The sequence below is a fragment of the Malaclemys terrapin genome, chromosome 19, assembly GCF_027887155.1.
Source record: "Malaclemys terrapin pileata isolate rMalTer1 chromosome 19, rMalTer1.hap1, whole genome shotgun sequence".
Classification (NCBI taxonomy): Eukaryota; Metazoa; Chordata; order Testudines; family Emydidae; genus Malaclemys; species Malaclemys terrapin.
Window position 1 is genome coordinate 19,360,122 of NC_071523.1, and position 15,398 is coordinate 19,375,519.

The window sequence follows — 15,398 nt, forward strand, 5'->3', positions numbered from 1 at the left end:
GCTCCACTGACCACTGGTGTTCCTCCCCTTGGGTGCAGGCTTGACTGAGGGTAGATGAGATTAGAAAGCACATTGTACTTCCCTCCTGGGCACGTGCTGCGCCAGCTCAGACACACTCTGGTTCCAAATGGTTTTGATGCCAAACTCAAAATGTTCCGAAGCTGCATTGCTGCTTTTTGTTGGAAATTTGGTAGCCCCGTTTTTATTACATTTTAATACAAACATGGCCCAAACAATGTTCCCTGAGACTCCACAATGCTCCTCGCTATCCTTCTGCAGCCAAATTACTATTTTCTTGCAATCTTGGGGCATGAAATGATTGAAGTGAAATTAGGGAAAACTTCTCGGGAGTGGGTCAAACGTGCAACAAACGTTCTGCAGGTTCCAACGGCCCGTGGTTAACATGGCCAGCTGCTCCACTCCTGGTGCTTACCCAGCTCACAAGCCAATCCAGTCCATCCTCCTAGGCATGTGCAGTGCCCCGTGACGGGGTCACACGTTCCGCCATTCCGACAGAGGCAGTGCTGGTGACAGTTCATGCCATAGAAACCATATGGACACGCTTGGGGAAAAATTAGGACAAAGACCAAAGTCAGAAACCAGCTCTCGACACTGGGTTTAAAATGCAGAGATCAGGCCTGTTGTAATGTAGGGGGTGAGGAGGGGGGTTAAGAGTAGACAGAAATGAAATGGAGCTGCTACCACTAGAAATAAGTAACAAGAACACAATGCAGTAATGCCTGGAGGCTGCCTAGCTGGCCCCACAGGAAGGTTCTGCATTTTTACTTGCACATAAGGGGTGTCACGCCACAGGGGACTGGGCTGGGGTGGGGAAGGGAGAGAAACAGCAGAGAGGTGAGGGAGTCACGTGCATGGAAAACCTCGGTACCGTAACCTCTCCCTTCTCTTCCATGCTTTCCCCACCCTCTGCGAGCTTCCCCACAGCGCCCCCTTTAGCCATTTGGTGGTGCCTAGACCTCCTGAGCAGGTGGGCAGCAAAACAAGGTTTGGGAACCTCAGCTCTAGTTATTGATCCCCCCTCTGGGAAATGGCACATGGAGCCCAGATTGGTGAGTGTGGGGGAATGTATTTGACTCCTGGGTCCTACTGGGGAAGGTCTCAACAAAACGTGGCACAGCGAGTTAGAAGACTGGAGGTTTATAGCCCATTGGAACAAGGAAGGTGGTTTTGGCTCACCAGCTAAACACAGCTTGGCACAAGGCTGCTATACGCTTGGCTTTTCCAAAGGCCAGATGGGGGGCGGGGAGTGCCTTTCATAACACAGTAAACTTGGAAGAAAAGAGCCTTGATGCTGAACTATGCTTGGCCTGTGTTTTCCTGCAAAAGCTTTGTTGCTAGTGAAGATATTTCTCTGCTCCTTCCTGCCCCTGCAGGGAGGTCCATAACCCCGTGCTTGCCACTTCACAGGCTGCTGCCATAGAAACGAGCTGGGGTGTCACAAATAGAGCCACACACCATCGCTGCAGGATCCAGTGGAACGTTCTCCTGTTTCTTGGGATGTCTGTGCCTGGCATAAGGAGGCTGGTGGGATCAGTAACTTGATGACATGAAATTTAAGTAACTCAATTGTCCACCAGATGCCTTTGGAGAGTGTTTAGTCCGGAATACACTGAATTATTTTTAAAGGGAGTTGTATGAATTTAGTGCCACAGGTTGGCAGCCAGTGACTTCGGTCTTGGCTTGCAAAACACCCGGCTCTTCCATGTCTGGGCAAGGCTACAAAACTTCTCTATCAAAGAACCATAGGATGGACGCAGTCACCTTGGTGGAAAAACAACTTCTCTGTCGTTTACTGTAGTAGTCAAGTAAAACAGGTTATATCTGCATTAGCTAAAGTTCCTTTAGTGCTTGATTCTGCATGCTAAACCTCCAGCTGGGACTGAATGACAGAGGATGGATTACTCAAAATTGCCCTGTTCTGTTCATTTCCTCTGAAGCATCTGGCACTGGCCACTGTCGGAAGACAGGATACTGGGCTAGATGGACCATTGGGCTGACCCGTATGGCTGTACTTATGTTCTTGTGTTATGTTAAGCTGCTGTAGGACCCCCGAAAAAGCACGTAATCACATGCTTAACTGTAAGCACGTCTAGTCCCATTGACTTGGGAGTAAGTGCTTTACTGGATTAGGGCCAGAATGCTCAGTGCTTTGCAAGACAGAGCCCTCACTGAGAGTTAGCATGTGCAGCACAAGTGGAGATGATTTGAACCATGATCCAGGCTCATCACCACGCCACCTAGAGCACAGCTGCGAGGCCAATTCAAACTACAACTCACAGAGACTTGGAATTTTTTTTTCCACTGGCTGATTCTTTCCACACGTCAAGGAAGAAGACAGTTTGGAATAGGACATGACCACACGTCGTATTACCTTGCTGGCATGTGGTGCCTGTCCATCCAGCCGCACAGAGACACTGTCCACTAACATGGTCACAGGTGGCATCATTAAAGCAGCTGCATGCCTGACTGCAATTCTCTCCATACCAGTGAGCCTCACAAGCTGCAGGGAAACAGAAGTAGGCACAACAACTAAGGCTGGGTCTACACTACCCGCCTGAATCGGCGGGTAGAAATCGACCTCTCGGGGATCGATTTATCGCATCCCGTCGTGATGCGACAATCGATCCCCGAATCGACGCTCTTACTCCACCAGCGGAGATGGGAGTAAGCGCCGTCAACGGGAAGCCGCAGAGGTCGATTTTGCCGCCGTCCCTACAGCGGGGTAAGTCGGCTGCGATACGTCGAATTCAGCTACGCTATTCGCGTAGCTGAATTTGCGTATCTTAAATCGACCCCCCCCCGTAGTGTAGATGTAGCCTCAGTAACAGGTATTAGCTACATAGACTTTTACTGCTGATTCAAAAATGCCACTGTTTGGGAGAAGACAAAGGGGATGAACCAGCAACCTCACCAATGAAAATGTTACAAGAAAGTCAGGTTAACTGCCAGCTATGTCTGCTCAAGAAAAGTAAGAGGGAGGGAGGGAGTGTGTGTGTGTGTGTGTGTGTGTGTGTGTGTGTGTGTGTAAAAAATGTGTTTACACTATCATGAGAAAATAACAGTCAGATTGTATATATGGCTGCAGTTCACAAATATGGATGTTATTTTTTCATGATATTTTGAAAGTAATCCATTAGGAAGCCGTTCTCACAGACGCCCCGAACCTCACTACTATCTGCAGTTATGGGCGCAGAGCCTGAGCCATTCAAAACTTTTGGAGGTAAACTGCAACATAGACAAAATTTGCCCCCCTAATTTCCCTGAGATTGGGAGTCTGTTTCCAATAAATGCTGCACAATTCAGGTCCGGGTCAAACGTGTCTCTGAACTTCGTCAGTCTATAAAACGGGGCTAGAAATCTTGCAAGAACAGGCTTTCTCTGCGACTTTGGGGATTTCCTGATTATAGTCATGCTAGATGCAGCACAAGAACTGCCCACTCTGGCACTTCCACATCTGGCCCTAGCTGAGATCTGGCAGTAATAGGCAGATGTAAAAATAAGAAAAGCTAACTCCGCATTTCCGAACCTTCCCATGGGAATGGGTTATAGAAAAGGGTTCAGGTCTGGGGAGCCAGGGAGAGGGGGGCTTATTTTTCCGAAGTCAATTCTCCCTCCCTGGCTGGCACAGCTGTTCTCAGCATCCAATAAAGAGCACGACTGAAATGGAGAGAGGAGATCAAAAGTGGAAAAGACCTGTGGAAACAGCACGCATCTGTTGAAGGTGAAAGCCATCAATGGCGCAGGAGACATTGGTGTCTGAAGCCTGCCTTCAAACTACATCTGAAACCCCCACCTTTCTACTACTCCTACAGAGGCAGCAGTGCTCTGAGAATGAAGGATTTCATTATTGCAAGACTTTAGCAGGATCTTTGATTATTTTGGCACAAGCAATTGCATTGACTCTTCAGACCAATGTGAAGGCAACAGCAAAGCTGTGTGTGTCACACTGGAAAGAAGCCTTTCCTCCCACCTCCCTAATGTTTGTTTCACTAGCACAAGCTCTGAAAGAGCGGCTGGCACCTCATGAAAAGCTTTGAAAACTATTCACTAGAGGGACAATTTCATCCTGGACAAAATCCAGGTGGAGTAATTACCTTTAGACAATCTACGCTGCCACAGCAGTTTCAACTGGATATGGGATTCCTATAAGTAGAGCCAGATCCTCAGCGGGTGCAAATCAGAGCAGGTTCACTGACTTCAGTGAAGTTATGCTGATTTACACCACCTGAGATCTGGCCCAAGGGCTGTAAATTACTCGGTGTTCTTCGGGATGGAAGGGTAAAACCCACCTTCAAAGCTGATCCATGTACCCGGTACATCCCTTTTCAAGGGCTCCCGTTCTCGTAGTATCATCCGACAGGAGTGCCACCCAGGGTTTAACGCCTCAATCAGCACCCAGCAACTCCTGCTGCTTACTCCCTACCTGACGTCACACTCCTTTCCGTGTCATGAAAGCAGCAGAGGTGGGAATAAGCAGCAAGAGAGATGCAAACACCAATCTCTTTGGATCACGTGCCAAGACGGAGAAACCAGGATACTGTATGATCGACTGCAAGCCGTTTCTGACCAAATTCACCTTCAAAGGCACCAGTAGCCTGCAAATGGGAATCCTCTATTAGGATAGATTTTAATGATAGAACCTCAGAACCTACTCTGGTTACAGTGAAGGCCAATCCAGCCGGCGGGACAGATGCAGCGCCCTGTCACATGATCACAGCGGGCTCCGTTCAGACACGTGCAGGTTTTCTGACACTCCAGGCCATAAAATCCATCGGGACAGGCTGGGAAAACAGAAAAAGCCCAGAAATGTTTGTCTCAACGTCGGTGTGCGCAGAGGGCTGGAAATCTCCCAAGGAGAGAGGGACACTACACAATAGCTCATTCTTCTCATAAAGTGCTTTGCTAGTGGATTTGTAGGAACTTCACAAAAAAAATGTGTTACACCCTTGCACCATGACAGGATTCAAACTTGGAACTGCAGGGTACCGCAATAGGAGAGCCACAACCCCTGGAAGGCGAGGGCTGGTTATTCGACACACCTGTGTTAATGCCCCAGATTGTCCTATCAAACAAGTTGATTTTTCTATAGTAATATAACTATACTAACCAACACAGTATCTGAGAATGAAGCGGTACTGGCAGGTTAAAGCAGAGAACCAGGAGTCCAGATTTCCGGGTTTTGTTCCCCACTCTAGCTCACTAACTGCGGGTGAGCCATGCAAAGACTATTACCACTTGTCTTGTTGCGAGGATCTTGTGCTAGCTCTTTGCACAGGGGTGAATTTCACCCTCAGATCTTGGAGAAGTCATTTATCCGCCCTGTGCCTCCATTTCCCCATTGACATACGACGAATACCGTGGGCTTGTCTACACAAAGACTTAGTCCACAGCAAGCGGGGATGTGAATCTACCACGCCCTCGCCTGCTGTGCACTAGTGATCTGTGTGGACTCTGCTGATGGGCAAGAACAGTTCCCTAGTGTACTTTATCTACCCCACTTTGCAATGGTGTAGATCAAAGCGCAGGAAGGAACTGTTAGTGTGCATCAGCAGGGTCCACATGGGAATAATGTATGGCAGGCTAGCCCAGGGCAGATTCACACTGCATGTGTTGCAAACTAAGTGTTTGTGTAGACAAGCCCTAATACTTGCTTCATTCATTCATGTTTATAACCTGATTGGAGATCCTTGGTTGGCAGCTGTTAACAATACTGTAAAACTCTATATTGACGTATTACAAACTGGGCTGGAACACTGGCGGAATATTTGTTCCTGCATATTCAGTGCTGTGGTTTATCCCACCTGTGTAGCGAGAACTCACTTCACGGTTCATTGGTGAGATACATTTCCTGTCCCATAAAAACTGTACATATCCTCCTTCAACCTTTCTGCTGTGCATTCACGGCTCTAATCGTGTGAGAACATAGCCAAGCACTCGTCTCAGGGCCTAATAGTCTCTTCCCTTTGGCTTTGAAATGGGCTCCCCTTGTGCCTTCCAAGGCGGTGTGGCTGCTGGCAGACTCAGTGCCCAGAAAAGCTCTCACCTCCTTCCCGTCCCGCACCCCTGGCCTAAATCTGTCGTCAAAGCGGCTGCCAGCTCTTGGTGTTCCCCTTCATAGTGCGAGTGGGCTGTCCTCTAGCCATCGCTAAGGGGGGCTCTGTTGCAGTATCCACTGTAAAAGCATGGGGCTTAAAGCTGTACAGCAAAAGCCTGCTCTGAACTGAAACGGCCTTTTCAAGGTCTCACTCAGCTCGGGAGGGAGGTTTTTTACTTATTTGGTTTTCATCGTATAAAACACACGTTATTGTGCTTGTTGCAGATGGCTGTTGGCAAGGCGTGAAACCAGGGGCATTCTGGAAAAGCAAAACTGGCCCAGGTTTCTGACTAAGAGGAAAAGTGGTGCGTGGGGATTATCTGCGCCCTCAGTGATCTCCCTGATTAAGGCTCAGGCCCTTGGGAACAGACAAAAATGCTGGTGTCAGTCTGAATCTTTGGCAAATCTCAGAGGACTGTTCAAAACTGCAGATGCTTTTGGTTAGTGAATTGTTTTACAAATACATCGATGGACATTAAGGCTGTGGGGTTTAGCCTCCATAATTAGAAGCTTTGGACCAGTAATGGGCTATTAGTATTGAGGTAGCTTAAAGGCCCTTACCAAGGATGGGGATCTCATTGTACAAGCACATAATGACAAAGATCGTCCCTGCCTCAAGGCACTTACAGCTGAAGATGGGACTCTCCAAACGTTCATCAACTCGATTTGGATAAATACCCCAAAGCTTGGGAGCTTTGCCAAAGTACCCAACCCGCATGGAGTGGGATACCTTGCTGTGAGATTGCTGGTGTTTCTTGCATCTGACCAGGTTGGAGATAAGGTGAGAGCAGCCTTTTGTTGGCTTTTTCAATCTCAGTGGGAACCAGGAAGTGCAGAGCTACCCTTTTCAAATGCACGCACCATGCAAAATCAGATAGCCTTCATGCTGCCAGAACATACCCACATGCATGTGCCAACAGGGAGGCTCCTTATGTACATGCACTGTCATTCACTTGTTTGTATGAACCTACTATCTCCAGAATTAAACTTCGGGGTCAGCTTGGGACAGTGCAATATTCCCCACAGCCTTGCTGGGTGCTTCTTGCCAGTAGGAGGTCCTGTACAATTCCCAGTGACATGGAGACTCCATTAGACACGACTGGTTCCTTAGCTCTCCTAAAGGAGCAAAACCAGGGTACTCACCACGCTCACAGAACGTCCCGCTCCAGCCAGGGCTGCAAGTGCACGCCCCACTGACGTGGTCACAGACGGCTCCATTGTCGCACTGACACCGGTGTCGGCAGCTTAGCCCAAACCATCCTTCTGGACACTCTAGCAAATACAAGGCAACCAATGTTGACCAGAGCATCCTTCCAATCAGGGTCACTTTAAGGGGCTACGTGGGGCCGCTGGTTCACACCCTGCCGAGTGAGGGCAGCAGTGAATGAAAGTAGCGCTATCTGACGGCTGGTTGTTTGGAGTGGACTGGTGGTCTCTGCTTCAGGACTTAGGGAACAGATCCATGTCACCAAAATACCAATCACAACTGGCACTCATTGGTAATACAGTAGAACCTCCGTGTTACGAACACCTTGGGAATGGAGGTTGTTCATAACTATGAATAAAATGTTACGGTGGTTCTTTCAAAAGTTCACAACTGAACATTGACTTAATACAGCTTTGAAACTTTACTATGCAGAAGAAAAATGCTGCGTTAACCATCTTAATTTAAATGGAACAAGCACAGACGCAGTTTCCTTATCTTGTCAAATCTTTTTTTTTTTAAACTTTCTCCCTCTTTTTTTTTTTTTTTTTTTAGCAGTTTACATTTAAGAGAGGACTGTACAGTACTTGCTTTTTTCTTTTTGTCTCTGCTGCCTGATCACGTACTTCTGGTTCCAAGTGATCACGTACTTCTGGTTCCAAGTGAGGGATGTGGTTAACTGGTCAGTTCGTAACTCTGGTGTTCTACTGTATCAGCAAAGAGACCGGGCATGGGAAAAGAACCAGCCCCACCCCCAACAGATGTGCCATTATGGGGGAAGCTGGTCCGGCTGCTACCTGCGCTTTAACCATTGTGGGTAAGCAGGGGTCTTCACTCAGCAGGGCTGCCAGGCCAGCACCTTTTCCTACCATAAAAGCTAACAGCGTCCAGCTTGGCTAGACCAAAGGTGAGACCAGCCTGCTGACAACACTCACTCTGATCACAATGGAGTCCCGTGGAGCCAGCTTCACAAATGCACTGTCCTGTCCTCATATTGCAGCTGCCGTCACTGTTGCTGCAGTTGCAAGTGTTAGCACAATCGGGGCCCCAGTGGCCAGCGTCACAGGCTGAAACAGAGGAGAGACCTCGCCCTGAGTGGCAGTGCCCTTTGCTCAGCTGGGCAAAGATACAGGGGAGAGGGGGCTTTTCTTCTCTCCGCTGCATGTGCGTGGCTTCCATCAATGGGCACGGCTCATGTGGACAGAGAGAAAGAGGAACGCAGCCAGCACTCCTCAGGCCAGGTCAATGGAAAGAAACTAGGTGATAAGAACAATGAGGAGTCTGGTACCACCTTAAAGACTAACAGGTTTATTTGGCCATCAGCTTTCGTGGGTAAAAACCCCCACTTCTTCAGATGCAACTCCTCGTTGTTTTTGTGGCTACAGACTAACACAGCTACCCCTCTGATAGTAGGTGATAAGGTAACACAGGGTACCACTGCATTTTGTACAGACTGAATCCCCACAAAGAACACGGAAGGGGTGGGGGAAGTCAGGTAGGCAGAGGCTGTGAGAGACAGAACGGGGAGACAGATGAAAGCGAACATACACCGAGGAGAGGTGCCCTCTACACCATGTCCACGCCACACAAAGGGTACCGTACCTCTCCTGCAGTTATCCCCAGTCCAGCCAGGAGCACAGCTACATTTCCCTGTCACCGGGTGACAGTGCCCGTCATTCCCACAGCTACATCTCATCTGGCAGCCTGGCCCAAACCAGCCAGCTGGACACACTGCAAGGGAAGAGAGATATTAAGAGCAAACTACTGCTATAGCAACGGTGCGGTAGTTACATTTTTGATAGGCAGCGTGTGGTGTTACACACCCTGATTTCCAGCGTGGCTCTAGAGCAGGGCCATCAGCCACATGCTTTTAAAACCCTGCTTGCCTGAGCTCAGATGCTCCCACCTGGGCTGGCCAGGTCCAGGAACCTACACTGAGGGGCTGCATTCCTTCTGGCATTACTGCTTCCTTCCGTACGTCGGACAAGGAGGAGGATTAAGCCACTTACCTGCGAGCAGCTAGACTTTAGCTCCATACCACTGCCAGATCCCAGAGGGACTGTCTGAGCAGAGCACTGGGACCCAGGAACTGACTCGCTGTGTGACTCTGGGCCAGCCGCACCACCTCTTGGTGCCTTGCTTTCCCAGGCCTAGGCTACGTTTAAAATGTAGGTCAACAGAGAGACGGCGGTCAGGCACAGGTGCTGGTTGGGGAGGGCGCTGCTGCACCCCCTGGCTTGAAGTGGTTTCCATCATATACGGGGTTTCCACTTTGGTTCAATGGCTCTCAGCCCCCACCTGTAAAAATGGTCCCAGCGCCCCTGCAGTTAGGGGTGTGAGAAATGCACAGCCCTGGCCGGCGTAGCTATGCCAACCTCACCCCCAGCTCTGTCGATGGAAGCTACCGTCACCTGGGGAGGCGGTGTTCCTACACCAACAGAAAAAACCCTTCTGGCGCTGTAGGCTGCACCTCCACTATGGGGTTACGGCACCACAGCGACGCTGGTATAGTCCCCCTAGCGTAGACATATTCCTTGTAAAAGGGACCCGTGGTAGCTCCTGGGAGTTGCGAGGATACCAGCTAATGCACGGCACTCCAGGATGTACAATGCTAAGCGCCGTTTCTTGTTTAGCCCAGTGGTGACAGATAACCACAGGCTCAGATCACTAAGTAGGCTACTCCAGGCCTCGCCTGTAGGAATCCTAGTTATCACCACCCACGCGCATTCACCGAGACAGAACGAACCCAGCCTTCAATGGCCCCACTTACCATCCTGGCAGCGGCCGCCAACATATCCAGGTGGACACAGGCAGGCACCCGTGGCCGGGTCACAGCTGGCGTCGTTCTCACACTCCAGGCAGATCTCCTGGCAGCCCACTCCCCAGCGGCCAGCGGGGCAAGCTGAAGCACAGACAGAGACGGATGCCAGAGGAATTTCCACTCATTATTCCAAAGGTGCCAGCTCCACGGCTCCCTTTATCCACAGAGCCGGTGTGCTAAGGGCAGGGAGAGGGCAAGCTTCTGTGCAGCCAGTGGACACAACCCCGCCTTGGAGAGGCCACCCCTTGGTGGGCCCCATTCTGCTGAGAATACTAATAAGGTGGCAATTAGTACCAATGGTAATGCGGACACGGGTCCACTAGAAAGTGGCTGAAGACCACCATGCTGCCCACTCTACACCTTCCTCCCCCTTCTGTTACTGCTGCTCCCACATCAGGGCCTGGGGACAGGAAAAGCAAATGCCCGAACAAAAGATGCAGCAAAAAGCACTAACGAGTTTTCAAATCTGTTTTCTCCCCCTTTCCCCCACCCCCACCAGCCCACATTCCCAGACAGAACCCCACCCTCATGCAAATGCTTTCAGAGAGCGTATTCGCCCTGTTTACTTTCTCCAGGGAGTTTTATTGTTATTTACTTTGAATTAAGCTTTTTCCCTTACTTTCTGGGTCCCTGGGCCCTACTCCAGGGAAGAGAGGGAAGCTAATGACATTAGAAAGGCAGCACTGAAGTCACATAGTTAAACTTAACAAGCCTTTTCTTCCCCCACCAGGCAATCTTTCCAGGAGTTTGAACAACGTGAATGTAACGCTGAACGAGCTGGGAAATCTGTTTCTTCGATTCAAGAGCATTCTTTCAAATATTACAGCCCTGGGGTGCCTGCAAGCCCTGGGCACCTTGCCACAAAGCCATTTAAAAGGAACTAAAGAGACAGGTTTATTTTATGGTTTCTTTATGACTTAAGTGAGGCTTGTGCTCTCGTGATCTGAATTTCCTCTCTCTCAGTGTGTGGAGCTGCGGGACGGACTACACGCATCCTAGCTGCTGGGGCCAGTTATCTTTAGGACAACACAACAGAGTCTCTACGAATGCCATCATTCTGCACCACTCTGGTCTGTCTGCAATGCTGTTCCCTTACCAGCCAAAAAGTTCTCTCTGTCGCCCCGTTTCATACCGGGAGTGAAATGAGGTACATTGTCTCTACAAACTCAGCAATGCTGCCTCCTCCACAGCAAATGCTATTCATTCCTGAGCCGGTTTTCTGAATCCACTTTGCTTGTTACATGCATTAGCCAGTTCTGTTTGTTTTCTTTACCTGTTTTGCTTGTTTTTCTTCTGATATTCTAGATGAAAAACGACATTTTGTGTGCACAAGCCCTAACCCACCAGCTCTTCACCAAAGCCACATTGCTGGGAGTATCAAAGAGGGCTGCTTCAGAAAGAACAATTCATCCAGTGCCTATAGTGATGCAAAATTCCAGCCAGCGATACTAAGGTCGAATAGGCTGAACTACGTTTTCTCTAGCACCTTGGAGTCTCTAGGTATCCCAAAGATCTGCTGAGTAAGGAGCTGAACACTCACAATGCACTGACTGTGCATGCAGGCCGCTGGTGCAGCTGAAGCACCGCATCAAATGTGCGATGGATATACAGCAAAGCCGGCCAGCCGCTTACGGACACTACAAAAGGGCCTGATCCTGCATGACGCTGCTTTCCATCCGTTCTCACAGGGTTCAATGGGAACAGATGGTGCTCAGCGCTCCCCACAATGGCATCCTAAAATTGTAAGAGCGAACGAACCACTTGCTTTTGCTGTGCATTGAGATAGGTTTGCTTTCTTGCCTGCTTTATGCAAGTACGTAATTCTTCAACCTGTGCTAGCCCAAGCGCTTTCCAATGTGTTTCTTGCTGCTTGATCTTAAAATTAGTGAGTTCTGACCTGCTCAAGCAGGTGGTCTGCATTCAGGCAAGATGGTTTCACATTGCTAGACAGAGATCTTGCTCCGCATTCCTAAGATTTGCATTTAGTTCCAAAAAGGAGCCAGGAAGCTGAGAAGTGCTAAAGCTGAGTCAAGTCTCCTTGTTAAAGTGATACCAAGCCCCTCCAATGGCTGGGGGGAACTATTAAGTGCCGTACATGTGTGTCTTATATTGCTCAGTCAAGCTATTAGAACGAAGACATTTCAATATGACTAATATCTTCCAGCTGTTGTAGCTAGCTTTTTTATTTAGGAATCTCTGGTCTTCCAGTCATTAAATGGACATGGTGAGGATGATAAAAAAAATTTATACATCTGTAAAGAAAAATTCCTTAGACCACAACAGTTGGCAATTCCAATTCATTTCTCATTCCTCATGCCATTTATCACTTGCTTACACTTCATTCAGCTGGACAATGGACCCCAACTAGCTGATTTTATTGTCAGTCTTGTACACAAAAATAATGCTGCCATTTTTTTTTTTACTTCCAAACAATCTATTTGCAGGAGGTTTGTAAAACCTCTTTAATTTAACAAAAGAAAAAGAAAAACCCAAATGGACAGTTTAAGTCCCCCCACCACCATCTCTTGCCTTCTCACCTCGGCCACAGTCAAGTCCTGTTCTACCCGGCAAACAGATGCACTTCCCAGTGAGCCGGTCGCAGGGGGAGCTGCCACAGGAACAGGATTGTAAACAGTTAACTCCAAATGTCCCTTCTGGGCACTCTACGGTTAAAATAATGGAGGAGAAATCACACTTCACTATGACACGTTTTCCAAGAGAAGACTTTCAGCCAATCACAGCTCAGATCCCTCACGTCACCACAAAGGAGATACCTCTTCCCTGACTCTGTGGGTCACATTATGGCTACTTCCCGGTGCATGTGTCAGCAGGGGAGAGGGAAAATGGCCCCCCTCCAGTGGAAAGGAACATAACTGCACTGTATATTGCTGGGGAGGGTGGCGTGAACACAGGACCAGACACTGCCGCTCCATGCTATAGAGGGAGTATGTCTTAGTGGGGTGTGCATGTGGCTGCTATTGACCCAAGCCATCATGCCCTCCTCCCCGCTCCAGACCTCACCCTACCCACCATGTCCCCAGGGAGAGGTCCCTGACAAGGAGGCAGCTGAGAAATTTCACAGCACCACACTGTTTTTCTATTTGAAATGAGTGCCTGCCCTTTCACTGTATAGCTCACGTGTTCAGTAACTAGCATTTGAAGCCAAACCGCCCTCCCCTGCTGCCTATGGTTTGTTGCCTGCAAAGTGTCCTTATCATAGGCACACCCAGAGCACGAATATGCTCCATTGTGAAACTGCATTCATCCACAGGCAGGAGCTGCCAGATTTTCGCACCTTTTTTAGTATATTTCCACCAAGACTGGGCATTGTCCGTAAACCAGCCCACATTCCTTCCTGGCATGGAACAACTAAGGACCTCATGTCAGCGGTTCCCTTGTACTGAAACGCAACTGACCCATTTTCTGGGATCTTGTTTCTGTAATCCGACCAATCAAATGTCTGTCAAATTGATCTATGGCTAAATCTTAATGTTCAGTGAAGCTAAACAAAAAACAAAACAAAAACACTGTAAACTAAGGGAGGGTGGGAAGGGATGTTCACATGGCTAATTTTCCTGCGTTCCCTTAACAATTAAGGAGGATATTTCTGTTTGGGTCAGGGATTTCATGCCTTAACTGCACAATGTGTAGAGAAGTCGCAACCATTCATTTGTCATGTCAGTCTCTTGCCATCAAAATGATTGCGACGGCCTCAATTCAACATTATGATATTGCTGCAGGATACAATAGGAGGGCAAAGGCCGTGCAAGAAGCTCCCATGCTTATACTGAGTCACACATAAAATGGACACATATTGGCACACAGACACCACGGACATCAGTTAACCCCATGCAAGTGCCATGAGGAATAGCTCTAAGAACCTTCGTAACTGCATGCCTCACCCACTTGAGTTACAGGAATGGCTTTCAACACCTCAGCACATCTGACCTCCCATCCACTAGCGGGCAGATGTGCACACCCTTACATGCCAGAACACTATTTTCAAATAAGTCAAACCTCTACTCTTCCAAATCATTGCATAACCTGATGTCCAAAAAAACACATCAAAGGCTGAGACCGAAGTTCTCAGACATTACGGAGTCCAATTTTTATGAATCAGCACTGTCGACAATGGATAATTTAATGCAAAGTGAGAGAAAGAGAATTATCATGCACAAGAGGAACGCACATTTTCATTTCCTTAGCTCACTGTGCGAGGATGATTTGTGAAAGCCAGATTTTGTTTTTTTGCAGAACGATCTGGTTTAGTAATTAAGTCCCACATAGACCAAGTGCCTCAAAGTTAAAGATCCTTAAATCCTATTTTAATCTCTGAGGAGAGCTCCAGGCTTGGAATGTTTTGGTTCATATGCCCCAGCGTTTCATACGATTCAGGTAGTGAAACACACTGACATTCACAAAAGATGGTGGGGGAAAAAACCCACACCAGTTCAGAGATTTAAAGCAACGCTGCAGAGTTTTCTGATGTTTCTCTTCTTTGCTAATTGGTGGCAGATGCTTGTCTTCGCTCTTTAATAGTTTCCAGATCCAAACAAGAGTCAAGAGCCTATTATTTCTATAAAAATATTTGTGTTATTTCCTGTGACTCTTCCCTGAGGACCTTAAGCCCGTTCTTATTCTTTAAAAAAGCATCTCCTGATTGAAATTTCCAACCTCTGAACCAGCTCAATGGCTCCAGAGGCAGCACAGTTCTCTGCCATATGGAAGATCTGAGACTACCAGTGCCCTTAGGAAGGACCCCTGCTTCCCAGGTGATTGGAAGCTAGGAACTCTGTAGTGAAGCACAAACTTTGCAAAGGTTTCCTGCATGTCCTCTGGCACATTCCTGAAACTCTCGTAGATTTGGCAAGGAGGGCAGCATATCGGAGAAAGGGAAAGAACTGCAGGAGAATAATCCCTGATTGGCATGGGAAGAATCTCTAAGAAAAATCAGTTGCATTACCATTTGGTCAGTCCTATGGGCATAACATTGGCCATGATGGGAGACACAAACATGAAGCTAACTTTCAGACAGTGTTGGACAATCCTCACAGGCCTCAGCAGTTCAGCACAGATGTGAAACCCAAAGATCAGAATTTTACCACAAAAGGGTGCCAGCTGCAAAGTTTGGATGCGATTTGAGGTGTGCTCATCTCCAGGGTTTATCCCAAGTTTCTGGTCTAGAAATCTGACAAGAATGGGCTTAAGATTTCGAGCACCTCCTGCCTACAGTCAGAGCTAAATTAACCCCACACAAA

General features: G+C 48.3%; 1 protein-coding gene across 3 annotated transcripts in view; it reads right to left on the bottom strand.

Annotated features, from left to right (window-relative positions):
- Window positions 1-15,398, bottom strand: part of MEGF6 (multiple EGF like domains 6) — a 251,091-nt gene that overhangs the window by 15,847 nt on the left and 219,846 nt on the right. For all 3 annotated transcript variants that reach the window (XM_054008952.1, XM_054008951.1, XM_054008953.1), the window contains 8 exons: window positions 12,678-12,803; window positions 10,090-10,221; window positions 8,922-9,050; window positions 8,255-8,386; window positions 7,259-7,387; window positions 4,674-4,802; window positions 2,393-2,521; window positions 434-562 (listed from right to left, as the gene is read on the bottom strand). In XM_054008952.1, the coding sequence (XP_053864927.1) occupies window positions 434-562; window positions 2,393-2,521; window positions 4,674-4,802; window positions 7,259-7,387; window positions 8,255-8,386; window positions 8,922-9,050; window positions 10,090-10,221; window positions 12,678-12,803 (1,035 nt within the window). The remainder of the gene's footprint in view (window positions 1-433; window positions 563-2,392; window positions 2,522-4,673; window positions 4,803-7,258; window positions 7,388-8,254; window positions 8,387-8,921; window positions 9,051-10,089; window positions 10,222-12,677; window positions 12,804-15,398) is intronic.